General features: G+C 42.6%; 1 protein-coding gene across 9 annotated transcripts in view; it reads left to right on the top strand.

Moving 5' to 3' along the window:
• PUM1 (pumilio RNA binding family member 1) overlaps positions 1–14658 on the top strand; it is a 209043-nt gene that overhangs the window by 96991 nt on the left and 97394 nt on the right. For all 9 annotated transcript variants that reach the window (XM_074976100.1, XM_074976093.1, XM_074976097.1 and 6 more), the window contains exons 6-7: positions 6718–6884; positions 10483–10753. In XM_074976100.1, coding sequence (XP_074832201.1) covers positions 6718–6884; positions 10483–10753 — 438 coding nt within the window. The remainder of the gene's footprint in view (positions 1–6717; positions 6885–10482; positions 10754–14658) is intronic.

Below are 14658 nucleotides of genomic sequence, written 5' to 3'. Positions count from 1 at the left end.
TGTGATTGCTCATGTCATTCCAAATTGGGTTTGTGCGGGCTCATGCCCAGTCTCCAGAAGCTTTTTGCCCTAGCCAGTAGCCATAGGGTTGGTGCGACATCCCCTGGAGTGGTGTCAACATGGTGTCCAATATATGCATTGCCTGATCCACCCTCAGTTCCTTCTCGCCTACTGCAAGTTGTTGGAGCTCTTGCTTTCTCTGCTCAAATCTTTAGTTGGGCGATGCATATATCGGTCCCCATATCAGCGCCACTCCAGGGGCCGCAGTGTCAACCCTATGGTTACTGACTAGGGCAAAAAGCTTCTGGAAGAACACCAGTTACAGAACACTTCTTATCAGATACTAAGAAACAGACAAATATGTATGCAGCGTACTTAATTACCCAGCAACAGTAGTATTGTACGCTGTAAACTTATACAGTATTTCCTGTATTTATTTATATTCACTTTCACTATACTGTACTTACAGAAAATGTAACTAAAATTTACTTATGGCTAAAATGCAGGTTATTTGAGAGTTCTGGATGATAGAATGCCAGGTAGGAAAGAGTTCAATGTAATTTGGAACTGACAGAAAAGAAACTTTTGAAGTTTGTGGATGATAACAAGCTGGAAGGGGTTGCAGGTACTTTGGAGGACAGGATTATAAATTCAGTAATCATAGAATCATAGAACACTAGGACCGGAAGGGGCCTCGAGAGGCCATCGAGTCCAGTCCCCTGCCCCGACGGCAGGACCGACCACTATCTACACCCTCCCTGATAGACATCTATCTAATCTGTTCTTAAATATCTCCAGTGAGGGAGATTCCACAACCTCCCTTGGCAACTTATTCCAGTACTTGACCACCCTGACAGTTATGAACTTTTTCCTAATGTCCAACATAAACTTCCCTTGCTGCAGCTTAAGTCCATTGCCTCTTGTTCTCTCCTCAGAGGCCAAGAAGAACAAGTTTTCTCCCTCCTCCTTATGACGCCCTTTAAGATTTCTGAAAACCGCTATCATGTCCCCCCTCAATCTTCTCTTTTCCAAGCTAAACAAGCCCAATTCTTTCAGCCTTTCTTCATAAGTCATGTTCTCCATACCTTTTATCATTCTAGTTGCTCTTCTCTGGACCTTCTCTAATTTCTCCACATCTTTCTTGAATTGGGGTGCCCAGAACTGGACACAATATTCCAGCTGAGGCCTAACCAGTGCAGAGTAGAGTGGTAGAATGATTTCTTGTGTCTTGTTCACAACACACCTGCTAATGCATCCCAGAATCATGTTTGCTTTTTTTGCAACAGCATCATGACTCATATTTAACTTGTGATCTACTAGAACCCCATGATCCCTTTCTGCTGTACTCCTTCCTAGACAGTCTTTTCCCATTCTGTATGTGTGAAACAGATTATTCCTTCCTAAGTGCAGCACCTTACATTTATCTTTATTAAACTTCATCCTGTTTACTTCAGACCATTTCTCCAATTTATCTAGATCATTCTGAATTATGACCCGATCCTCCAAGGTAGTTGCAACCCCTCCCAGCTTGGTATCATCTGCAAACTTAATAAGCGTACTTTCTATGGCACAAGCCAAATCATTAATGAAGATATTGAACAGAACTGGTCCCAAAACAGACCCCTGTGGAACCCCACTAGTTATGCTTTTCCAGCAGGATTGAGCACCATTAACAACTACTCTCTGGGTACGATTAGCCAGCCAGTTATGCACCCACCTTATTGCAGCCCCATTTAAGTTGGACTTGCCTAGTTTGTCGATAAGAATATTATGCGAGACCGTATCAAATGCTTTACTGAAGTCTAGGTATACCACATCCACTGCTTCTCCCTTATCTACGAGTCTCGTTATCGTGTCAAAAAAAGCTATCAGGTTGGTTTGACATGATTTGTTTTTTACAAAACCATGCTGGCTGTTCCCTATCACTTTACTACCTTCCAAGTGCTTGCAGATGACTTCCTTAACTACCTGCTCCATTACCTTTCCTGGCACAGAAGTTAAGCTGACTGGCCTGTAATTTCCTGGGTTGTTCTTGTTCCCCTTTTTGTAGATGGGCACTACATTTGCCCTCTTCCAGTCTTCTGGAATCTCTCCTGTCTCCCATGACTTTCCAAAAATGAGAGCTAACGGCTCAGCTACCTCTTCTATCAGCTCCTTGAGGATTCTAGGATGCATTTCATCAGGCCCTGGTGACTTGCAGATATCTAATTTTTCCAAATGGCTTTTAACTTGTTCTTTTTTTATTTCAAAAACTAACTCTACCCCTTTTCTACCAGCATTCACTATGTCAGGCATTCCTTCAGACTTCTCAGTGAAGACCGAAACAAAGAAGTCATTAAGCATCTCTGCCATTTCCAAGTTCCCCGTTACTGTTTCTCCCTCCTCACTGAGCAATGGCCCTACCCTGTCCTTGGTCTTCCTCTCGTTTCTAATATATTTGTAAAAGGCCTTCTTGTTACCCTTTATGCCTGTAGGTAGTTGGAGCTCATTTTGTGCCTTAGCCTTTCTAATTTTATTCCTGCATTCCTGTGTTATTTGCCTATGTTCATTCTTTGTAATTTGTCCTAGTTTCCATTTTTTATAGGATTCCTTTTTTAGTTTGAGATCATGCAGGATCTCCTTGTTAAGCCAAGGCGGTCTTTGCCCATATTTACTATCTTTCCTGCATAGGGGAATAGCTTGTTTTGGGGCCCTTAATAATATCTCTTTGAAAAACTGCCAACTCTCCTCAGTTGTTTGTCCCCTCAGTTTTTCCTCCCATGGGATCTTACCTACCAGCTCTCTGAGTTTACCAAAATCTGCCTACCTGAAATCCATCATCTCTATTTTGCTGTTTTCCCTCCTACCAGTCCTTAGAATTGTGAATTCTATGATTTCATGATCACTTTCACCCAAGCAGCCTACCACTTTCAAATTCTCGACCAAGTCCTCCTGATTTGTTAAAATCACATCCAGAACAGTTTCTCCCCTGGTGGCTTTTTCAACTTTTTGGAATAAAAAATTGTCTCCAACGCAGTCTAAGAATTTATTGGATAGTCTGTGCCCCGCTGTATTAGTGTCCCAGCATATATCTGGATAGGTAAAGTCCCCCATCACCACCACATCCTGGGCTCTGGATGATTTTGTTAGTTGTTTAAAAAAAGCATCATCCACCTCTTCCACCTGGTTAGGTGGCCTGTAGTAGACTCCTAACAGGACATCACCCTTGTTTTTTACCCCTCTTAAACTAACCCACAGACTCTCAACACGTCCATCTCCTATGTCCATCTCCACCTCAGTCCAAGTGTGTACATCTTTTATATATAAGGCAACACCTCCCCCCTTTTTTTCCCTGTCTATCTTTCCTAACCAGGCTGTAGCCTTCACTACCAACATTCCAATCATGTGTATTATCCCACCAAGTTTCTGTGATGCCAATGATATCATAGTTGTAATTTTTTATTAGCACTTCCAGTTCTTCCTGCTTATTACCCATACTTCTTGCATTGGTATATAGGCATCTTAGATATTGATTTGAACTTCCCCCCAGTTTTTTCCTGGCCCTCTTTTTACTCTGACATTGTTGCCCATGCTCCCTCCTACTTCCGACCCATCTCCCAGGTTTCCATGTTCTCCACTTACCAGCGGGCTTTGCTCCCCTGTCCCCGGCAAACCTAGTTTAAAGCCCTCCTCACCAGGTTAGCAAGTCTGTGTCCGAATATGGTCTTCCCCTCCTCGAAAGGTGAACGCCATCTCTGCCTAGCAGTCCTTCCTGAAATAGCATCCCGTGGTCGAAGAAACCGAAGCCTTCCCGGCGACACCATCCACGCAGCCAGGCATTCACCTCTAGGATGCACCTGTCTCTGCCTGGGCCCCTACCCGCAACAGGAAGGATTGAAGAGAATACCACCTGCGCCCCAGACCCCTTCACCCGTGCCCCCAGAGCCCTGTAGTCACTCTTGACCTGCTCAGCATTACACCTCACAGTATCATTAGTGCCCACATGGATGAGAAGCATGGGATAGTAGTCTGAGGGCCGGACAATCCTCGACAATGCCTCTGTAACATCTCGGATACGGGCCCCAGGCAGGCAGCATACCTCCCGAGCCGACGTGTCAGGGTGACAGATGGGTGTCTCCGACCCCCACTACTCTGCATTTCCTTCTTGCAGTGGTGGCAGACTTCTCAGCCTCGGGGTATGAGGCTTCTCCTCTTCTGTACTGGGCGACTCATCTCCTGTAGCAAGTACAGCATTACGGTTTTCCAGTACCACAGTGGGAGTGTTCTGTGCGGGGGTTGGAACACTTCCTGCTGCCAGAAGTAACCTGCTGCCAGAAGTAACCTGCTGCCAGTGCCCGCCCTGGTCTACCTCTTTCTCCACCAGTGGTTTATCAGCCTTCCTGTACACTGGGACAGTCACCTCAGCAGACCCCAGATGAATATTATCTAGGAACTGCTCATGGATTCGGATACTCCTTAACCTGGACACCTCCTCCTGTAACTCTCCCACCTGCTGCCTGAGAGATTCCACCAGCAGGCACCTATCACACTGAACGGTCCCCCCAGCCTGGATATCAATAACTGGGACTTGCAAGGCACAGTCCTTGCAAGGCCACACCAGGGTCTGGATAGAGGCATCCATGGTAAGGCAGTCTGTCTGGCTACAGGCACAGGTGGAGGAGCCAGCAGTAGTGGTGGCACAGGTGTTGCGGGTCTTCCTGACCATTGTAGGCCTCCCTTCTGCCAAACTCCCTCTTAAAACTCCCCTGTCTGCAGCTCCCTGTCCGCTTCGCTCCCCTGGTCGCTCCTGCCTCTGGCTTTTAAGCCTGCTGGCCTCTCTCAGGCCCCCTCCCCCTATGAGTCACACAGGGGAAGGCTGATCAAGGAAGCAAATGCAAAGTACAGTAAACTCTTGTTTAACTGGTTTCTTAATATCTGATCTCGTTTTTCTTTAGTATCCTGCATTGCTAAGTATACCTCACTATTATCCAGAATGTTTGAATATTCAGTGACCCTGCCAGTCCCAGGGCTGCCAAATATGAAAGTGTTTGCAGTAGTAGGTGTCTGGTAAATTTGTTGAGGCCTGGCTAATTCAGAAGAAAGAAGGGTTTTTTTTTAATGCATTCCCTTATAATCTCAAATTTGTTAATGCTACACCATAGTATGTTATGTGTTATTTTTAAAGGAAGATTACACTTAAGATATTTAAGACATAGAGAAGATGAAGCAATTCCTTTTATTGGACAAAGTCAGTATGTGAACACTAGTCTTTCTTAGCAACAGAAGTTGGTCCAATAAGGGATATTACCTCAGCCACCTTGTCTCTCTCATGTCCTGGCACTGACATGGTTGCAACAACACTGCATACATCAATATCCTCAATGCACTGTTATAAATGTACAGAATCACTATCCATACTTAATGTGGAACACAGAAAAGGATGAGGTTCAGTCCTGAAACCAGTAGGCTTGGTTTGGTCGTATTTGGGTGAGTAAAGGTTACAGGATTGGACTCCATGTATATCCATAACTAAACTGTCCTTTCCTAGCTCAGTGGTTATGCTAATTATAGCAGAAGCTTTATCATCTTGGTTCCTCAGGGATGTTGGATAATAAAATGTTCCAGAGAATCAAGCTGGTGCTGCCAACCAGTCCCTCTCTGCCCCCCTCCTCGTTTTTCACCCTCTCCCCACGAGGCAGCTGGCCTGCTCTGCCAGCCCTGGATGGGCAGCTGCCCCTGTGACATGACATGCCAGTTCACCAAATGTGCCAGTTTTCCGGGTGCCAGGCAACCGAGCTTCTTACTGTAGTAACAGTGCTATCTTACCAAATGGTGGCCGCAGAACAACTTTACTTTCTAAACACAATATGTGAGTTTAAAAGGTTCTCCCAATAAATAATTTGTAATAAGAGAGGATAGAAACTTCAATTTTCATGAGGTTCAGGTTCTACTGGTGTAATACATGAACTACTTCCCCCTGCTCCATTTGTAGCAGTAGACTCTTAATGAGTGCAACTTTCTTTAGTGATAGTGTGTAGTTTTTTATATCCACCTTCTTGGATTCATAATTACATTAAAAGAGCACCCACTGTATGTAATCTAGTAAATGCTTTAAGAATTGAAAGTAGTTCAGTTGGTAAGGCCTGTAGGAATCTCCTCTACCAGTTTTGTGTTTTTTATAGTCTCATGTTCTACTTTCTCTGTTGGCTGTTTGAAGACATCTCTCCCATCTCTGGGCTCAAACATGTGAAACCTAAAGCATGGCCATTGCAAATATGTAAGCATGGAAGTAATTTTACTTATGTCACAAGTCCCAGTGGGCAGATTTTTCAAAAGCATGTGTCCAGTTTTAGGTTCTTAAAAGCCTAAGTCTTATTGAAAGTCAGTGTGATTAATACTGCTACGTACCTGAAGTCACTTTTGAAAATACAATGAGAATGTTCTTGAAAATGTTACCCATTAAATTAAATTTTTAAAGTGTTAGCACAATTAGGCCCTGACATAGAGGAAACTGTTGTATATAATCTTGTAAAATATACAAAATAGAGAAGGGAAATGTACTCATTTCCTAATTGCTTGCTGTTATGATAATATTGAGTTACCTGTTATTGTTATGAGTGAAAATTACTTTTTAAGGAGGTATGTCCCTTTAGCGTTTGCAATTTATACAGCTAAAAATCTCTTGGACTTGCTTTCAGAATCAATATATTGAAATTAGCTGTTATATTTTTTTTCTAGGGTCCAAGGGATGCAGAAAATGATGAAAATGATAAAGGCGATAAGAAAAATAAGGGCACGTTTGATGCAGATAAATTAGGAGATCTAAAAGAGGAGGGAGATGTGATGGATAAGACCAATGGTTTACCTGTACAAAATGGGATTGATCCAGATGTCAAAGATTTCAGGTATATGGTCTCATACTTAAGAATTTGTTTCTGTTGCATTTAGTTTGTTGTGTCTCTATAGCACATAGCACAACAGAGTCCTGAAACAGTAATGCGTGCTGTAATGGCAGTGCCCAAAAGACTGGGTTTTGGTGCAAGGATGTGTGCATGTGGAAAGAACATGCACATTGACAGGACATCTTGGGAATCTTTCCATGTACTGAAGAAATTATCACAGATGTTAGGGACACAGAAAACCTGTTAGTTTTAGAGTAGGTCTGTGCTGCAGGGACAGGTCTATCTAAGCTATGCAATGCAAGTCACATTATTAACATAACACAAATGGACATAGCTTTGATCTGCTTACCATGGGACCCCCACTGTGCTGGTTTGACAGAAAAAACTGTCCCGTTGACTCTCTTTATCTTGTTCTGGTGGAGTACAGGAGTCAGTGGGAAAGCAGTTGGCAGTCAATTTATTTTGTCTGTATTACATGTAGTAAACTGATACTCTCCCTCTATCCTTCCACCCCTGGATCAATTGGTGTGAGGACAATCTAGCACATAGTGAAGACTTTCCCCTTGTCTACCCTGGGGATGACTGGTTCTGTATTATATATTGGTTTCTAAAAATTTCATGCAACATCACAAAAACATCAGTTAATTCCCTCTAGGGATTGTGGGCCATAGTCTGACTTTTAAAAATTATATTTGTAGTCATCAGTCTGCTGGAATCAGGGCTGTTAAGTTGTGTGCTTGTTGCTGGACTATTGCTGTAGCATGTTCTCTGTCAAAAAATGTGAAAACTGCTTTAGAATAAAATAAAAAATTAGGGGCTGTGAGAAAAACATTCATTATAACAATTGGTCATATACCATTCTTTTAAGATTACTATGAGCCACTCCACATTTCAGTCCAGTCCTTGTACAGTAAGGTCGCAACATTGATGAGGGTTCGATGTTCAGAACCCTTGTGAATGTTGACTTTTGCAAGTGGGGGAGCGGGTGTGGCCTCAGCGTCCCAGGGAAGTGGCGACAGCTGCCGGCGCTCATGGCCCTGGAGCCTCATGATTGTGGGGACCTTATTGTGTACTGTAATTTGAATATCATGACATGAGCTTTAGGAATGTTGTAAGGGGTAAGTTATAGAGCAGCAACATTAATTTGTTGGAAAAATTACCTCACAGGTCTGCAAAGATGACACACCTTTTGAAAAAATTCTGATTCTAGCAGTTTTTCGAATTTGACTTGACTGGCTTCTCCTGATCTCAAAATGAACCATTGGAAGGAGTTGATTTCAGAGGGCAGAACATCTGAAATTGGTTAAGATGGCACCAAAGTGATTTTTTTTTTTTTGGTTGGTAAGAAGATATTCAGGAAAAGTGTCTGTTGAAGTAAGTCAAGTTGTGGAATTAGTGACCTTCTTTTCTTGGGTTCCTTATAACTACAAATGGAAGTCACAAAGTGAGCAAAATGAAGAGAAGCCAATTTTGTCATTTATGAATGATGAATTAAATATCAGTAGCAGCAGCACAGGAGTGGAATTACATCTGCATTTCACTTTGTGGGAGAGGAGCGTCACTTCAGATTGTATCAGTGCACCTTCCATGAACCCATTTCTCTATAGATGTTCACATGTGTCTCCCCTGATTGGATCTGCTAAGGGAGTATGGGAAATCTACAATGCCCTTTTTAGCTCTGTCTTAGAGAGATGATTCATGATTACAAGAGAGCTGTCTTCTCCAAGAGATTTCCAGCCAAGTCATAGCACCTTTTTCTTTTCTGTGCTTACCCAGTGAATTACTATAAACCTTTTCCAAATTTGATTTGCTGAACATCCAGCTGTAAGACAAACCTAGAATAGTTGGAGTTTGAGAAGTTGTTGCACTTGTCTCTAGTTCTCTAGATCAGTAGTTCAGCTCCATGGTATAGAGCAGCTAATTAAAAACTATTTTGTGGTTTTAATAGCTCAGATTATCTAAGAATTGATAATTAAGTGAGCCTGGATCTATGCTTCTCATAGGTGACTTAGCACATGGAAATTTATGCCACTTGGATTCTCGTCTGGTCTGGTCTGGTGTGGAGTTTGGCATGGCTCTGGAACTGCTCTTTTAGGCACCCTGCAGCTGTTTGGCAGCCCAGAAGAATCAGATTTCCCAGTGCCCATGCACAGCTCTCAGTGCCACTAAGCTAGGACTGCACTTGATGGTGTTTCAGTGGGCTGCTTATGCCAATTTGGCACTCTGAAGAAACTGTGCGGGAGCTCAGAGTCAAAGCCAACCTTGCTTTGGTGCTGTTTTTCTCTGTTTTGTATTATGCTATAAATAGAATGATCAGTTACAGTTCTACAAAGAAGTAAAATACTTACTGTGTTTGAGATCCTAATCTGAAGGGAAGATGTTTTTATGGAAGGGGAAAGGGGGGGGGCTTCTATAGAAATGATAGGAGACAGTAGATTAACAAATGTCTGTAGTATTATACAGGATTTGAACGATCACTTTGGCTGGTCTACATGAGCCCCTTCCTTTTGGAAGGGGCATGAAATGAGCAGGTTCAAAAGATAATAATGAGGCACTGCCATGAATGTGTAGCACCTCATTAGAATAATGACAGCCATGGCAATTTGAAAGTGCGGCTTTTTGAATCGTGTGCCGCCAATGGAGATGGGGACCTAATAGGAAGAAGGGGCTTTAGAAAACTGGGGGGTCCTTTCGGAAGGTCCCCATCTCCACAGGCGGCGCGCAATTCGAAAAGCCACACTTTCAAATCACCGCGGCCGTCATTATGCTGATGGAAGTGCCTCATTAACATCTTTCGAACCCTCTCATTAACGTGCCCCTTTTGAAAGGAAGGGGCTTGTGTAGACACAGGGTTTGTCTTTTTCACTTCACCATTTCTAAATGGGGTCCCATTAAATTTACATTCTGAATTTCCATAATGCGACATATCGGTTTCTCAATAAAGAGGTCTTGGGTTTTATTCCAGTTTTGGCCTGTTTGAAGTATCTTGGAGGTTAAATGTGGGAATGGTTATTAAAATCTTTTCTGTTGCTGACAATTGTTAATGAGATGATACCCACCAAATTGTGCAGTAGCAACAACTAGTTAACAGCTGTCATAAAATTGTGTGATCATCTTGTACAAAGACACTGCAATATAAAATGGTTCTACATAAAATTATTAAATACAGCCAAGTTGATTTCAGTTACTGTCTGTCAAATGAAAAAATGACACCATTGTTAGGAGGAGTCCTAAGTGACTGGGAAGGCATCTGAAACACAGGAGATATTTATTTATTTTATGACTTCTCACATGACAGTGAGATGTCTTCATCTGTGTAGCTCTTTAGGTAACATAAATGTTGATCTGACCTCATTGATTTAATTTGTCTGTACAAGCGAAACTGTTTCAGAAGAAATATGTTGGAAGCATACTTGGTTGCATGTTTATCTTGATGACATGTAGCTGTTTTTTTCCAGGGCTTTTAACTTAAACAGTGTCTGCCAGTAATTCTGGTTGGCATCAGGATAAGCTGGTCGTGATGCTTGGTGATATGACGTTAATGTTCCCAACAGGGTGTCATAATCGATGTTTTAGTGACACTTCTTTTCTTTTTGTATAGCCGTACACCTGGTAATTGCCAGAACTCTGCAAATGAAGTTGATCTTCTGGGTCCAAACCAAAATGGATCTGAGGGCTTAGCCCAGCTGACTAGTACTAATGGTGCCAAGCCTGTGGAAGATTTTTCCAACATGGAATCTCAGAGTGTTCCCCTGGACCCGATGGAACATGTTGGCATGGAGCCTCTTCAGTTTGACTACTCTGGCACTCAAGTACCTGTGGACTCAGCAACAGCAACTGTGGGACTCTTTGACTACAATTCTCAACAACAGGTAAATGATTCACACTGATACTTCCCCTCTTTCCTTACCCAGCCCTTCCAGTAGAGACATCTAACGCATTGGTTTGAGTTGACCATACTTCATTACTTGATTGAGAGTTGACTCACTTAGCTTATCAGGAACATTGTTCAGTAATGAGAGAGGCTGTATGGAGAGGACTCCTACTAAGGTGAGCCAGGTGCAGGAGACGTACTTGATCAGTGGCCAACTGAAAATGGTAAATAGCATATGTCAAAAAGCATTAACTACATTTAATGTCAATACAGTAAACCCTTGAGATACACGCAACCATGTTGCACATGTCTCAGGTTAACACAACTGCCGCCCCTGACAGGAGCGGGAAACTGATCCTGTCAGGGCGGCAGCTGAGAGTGAGGCTGCCATCCCTGACAGGAGCAGGGAAACTCCTGGTCCTGGGAGTGGAGGGGAGCTGAGAACCAGGTGGTAGTCTGGCTCCCGGCTCCCTTCCACTTGCATAGCCAGGAAACTGACCAGAGCAGTAGCCTTGCTCAGTTTCTTGGCTCCAAGTAGTTTAGGAGAGCTGGGAGCCAGGCTGCCTCTGATTCCCGGCTCCCCTCCCCAGCTGGAGCCAGGAAACTGACCAAGGCTGCTGTCCTGGTCAGTTTTCCGGCTTTGCAAGGGGAGGGGAGTTGTGAGCCAGGCTGCTGCCTGGTCTCCCCCATGCTTTTGGGACAGGTCCCTTAAGTGTCAGGGAGCTGGGAACCAAGGGGCAGCCTGATTCCTGGCTTCGCCACTCTGGTGGTCTGGTCAGTTTCCTGGCTTCTGCAAGCCTGCAGCTTGTTACCCATCTCCCCCCAAACTTGCACGAAAATTTGAGTTACGCGGGAGTTGTGAGGGTTTTCTGTGTAATGACTGATTGCTTATTGCAAGCAGTATTGACTTGAAATAGAAACTAACGCATTTCTTCTATTAAAGAAAGAGATAAACCACTGCTAAATTATTGTGGCTCCATACAATTCAAATTTGAAAAAAGTGCTTTCAAGTAACAAACCAGCAAAGGCAAAGAAACTGACTGAAGTCTTCTGTTGCCTTTGTATATAGATACTGTGACACTGATTTAAGATATCTCCAATACAAAATTCCTGTAGGGTAGTTGAAGAAAAGTGTGTCAGTGTGCGGCTCCTTGCTTTTTCTAGATATGGATTAAGACAAAAGAAAATCAGGATCCAAAGTGGTTTCTGGGGATCTCCATTATTCTTTTTTCCTTAGCATGGAAGTGTCTTCAACTTCCTTCCTCTGAGGCAGCCCTCTCTGTTGCTCCCTGGGCAGACTAGTTCTTGTTCTACATTCTGGCCACTTTTTAATTCTGGGCCTAGATTCCAGGGTTCACTCTTAATCTGTTTATGTTCTTGCTTGTTTGCAGAACCATAAACTTTTGTTCCTTTGCTTTTGTTGATATTAAAGTCCTCAGAAACGTTACAGCTTTTAAAAAAGTTGTTGTGACTGGTTGCAAGACTTTGAGTCTAGTTCATAAGAGATGTGTTGGTGTGCCTAGCAGATAGTCAGTAGAAAGGCGGTACTATTTGGTAACCCATATGCTGTGTAATTTAGTAGCCCTTAATGTGGTCGTCTTAACTGAAGTTTCTTTGTACAAGATGTTTTTAGGGTTCACAAGAACAAGATGGCATTAATAAAGCAGTAAAGTAAATATCTAGTTTACTATACAAGAAGTTAAAATGATCAAACCAACTATTTTATTTTTAAAATGTTACTTTAGGTTTTTTGTGTAAAAGTTTTGATGCGAAGAATTGCCTCCGAAAAGCGTTTTATGATGAAACTGATCCACTTGAAAACCAGTGTTCGTAATGGAAATATTCACACAATCCTAACTGTGGGCCTATGTTGAATCTTAAGATTGTTTTTTCAAGATATGGTTATGGTCAGAGAGGTTCTTGCAGAAATTTGACATCTGCATAATTAGTGTTAGAGTCTCCTTCAATGTCTTGCATATAAAATGGGACTCATTTACAAGAGAAATCAAGTTATATTTTTTTCTGTCAGTCCTACCGGCTCTGTCATGTGAAAATCCGTTCTTAGCTTCTCTTTTGTACCTAACCACTAAAAGTACAATCCTGGGAGCAGAGCCCCACTGAAAAGCTTGTTACTACGTGAAGCAAATGATGATACAGTTTTCTGTGGTTACATCTGTAAATAGTTTTAAACAGTACACTAAGCAGATAACACTTACATGAAACTAATGTGCCAGTACAGAGAACCTTTTTAGGAATGTATGCAATTTAACTAATTCAGTGCTGAATTACATACTGCTCTCTTGCTGCACACCTTGACACTCATGACAGTTCTATACTGCTTTTTAAAACTACTTGGATTTCACTGGAATGTGAGGATGCACAAGCAAGCTAGACAACAGGTAGTGTATGTCCATTGAAACTATCTGGCACACTCAGCTCAGCTACTCAGATCAAGGCAAAGATATCGTGAATAACCAGATGAGAAACTCTGAGGTGGAAACTATTACTTCTATATTTCACCTTTACTTTTGTGTTGATTGCAGCCTCATCTGTTTATATACACCTATAATAACCTTAAGTTACACTGTTTGAAAACTTATACAACATTTAATGTAAGGCTTTCACTACTGTGGTTCTTTGCTCTTAATTGTAACTTGGCACTACTTAACGTGTCAATATAAAATGCAGTATCCTTGGCATAATGAGTTGAGCAGCCAGTGTTTCCTCCATCTGCTCAAAAATGGTTTCTGGTGCTATTATCTATTTCTGGTGCTATTGTCTATTCTAAATTGAAGTAGAATAAGCAAAACTGGTAGCTGTATAAAATGGAGGTTATGATTATGTTTTGACTTGTAGTGAAATCGGGCTTTCATCTTAATGTTTCTAGAAGGAAATATCTTGATCAAATGGACCTCATTTGTATAGCATCTTTTATAGAGCATCAGAAGAGATGCCACATATTACAAAGGGATTACAAATCAGTGTGGCTAAAAGCATTATTAAGAAGGGAAAGTCTTTACCAAGCATAATCTGATTAGAAATGTCAGATGTTTATATTGCAAAAGAAACTGGATTGCACAAATCTGAACTTTATAACATTGGCATTCTGAATAATATAAGCTTTTAATGGCTGAGTTTGTAGCAGGTTTTTCTCGTACGTCCTCTTCACAGTGTGGTATGTGACACTAACTTTATATGTAGGTGAAATTCTAAGGCTATGTCTACGCTAGAGAATTTATTTATTTTTTTGACAAAACAGGTGTTTTGTCGACAACCTGTGGAGCAGCCACACTAAAAATGCATTCTGTCGGAATACTGTCAACAGAACTCCACACTGTTGTTGATGGCTTTGTGCATCTCCCCCTCAAGGCAGAATGCCTTTTCCGACAATCTCTCAACAAAAAAGCTGTGCGGATTCACTGTGCGGCCCTGTGTCGACACACAGGGCTCCTGGGTCACCAGGAAGCCCCTTCTGCTGTGCTTCCGATCAGCCATTCTTCCTCGAGTGTCCCCGTGGGTGCTCTACGATAGGTGTCGGGCTCGCCCCGGCGCCGCAGATCGGATCTTTCCAGAAGTTTCTGCCGGACTGCGCATACGCCGGTGCGCGCCGCTCCCTTGCGCGCTCCCGGCCACATGCGCGATCCGGTCCCCACCAGTTCCTCCTTAACCGCCATCGGCTGCAGACGGAATCCTCTCAGGCTGCGGCCAGAGTCAGCGTATTTAATGTTTTAAGTGTTTTTAGAGTTTCTTTTCAGTCTTTAAGTTAGCTTATTGTTTTTCTTATTGCAAAAAAAAAAAAAAAAAGTATATAAAAGCCTTAGTAACAAGAGGAGTAGCGGAGGCCCAGGGACGTGAGGCCATTAGGCCTCCTGCTGCAGCAGGCTGGGTCTGAGAGGGGAACAA

The sequence above is a fragment of the Carettochelys insculpta genome, chromosome 24, assembly GCF_033958435.1.
Source record: "Carettochelys insculpta isolate YL-2023 chromosome 24, ASM3395843v1, whole genome shotgun sequence".
NCBI lineage: Eukaryota > Metazoa > Chordata > Testudines > Carettochelyidae > Carettochelys > Carettochelys insculpta.
Note: the sequence above shows the minus strand (reverse complement) of the source record. Positions and strands in the feature narration are given on the sequence as shown.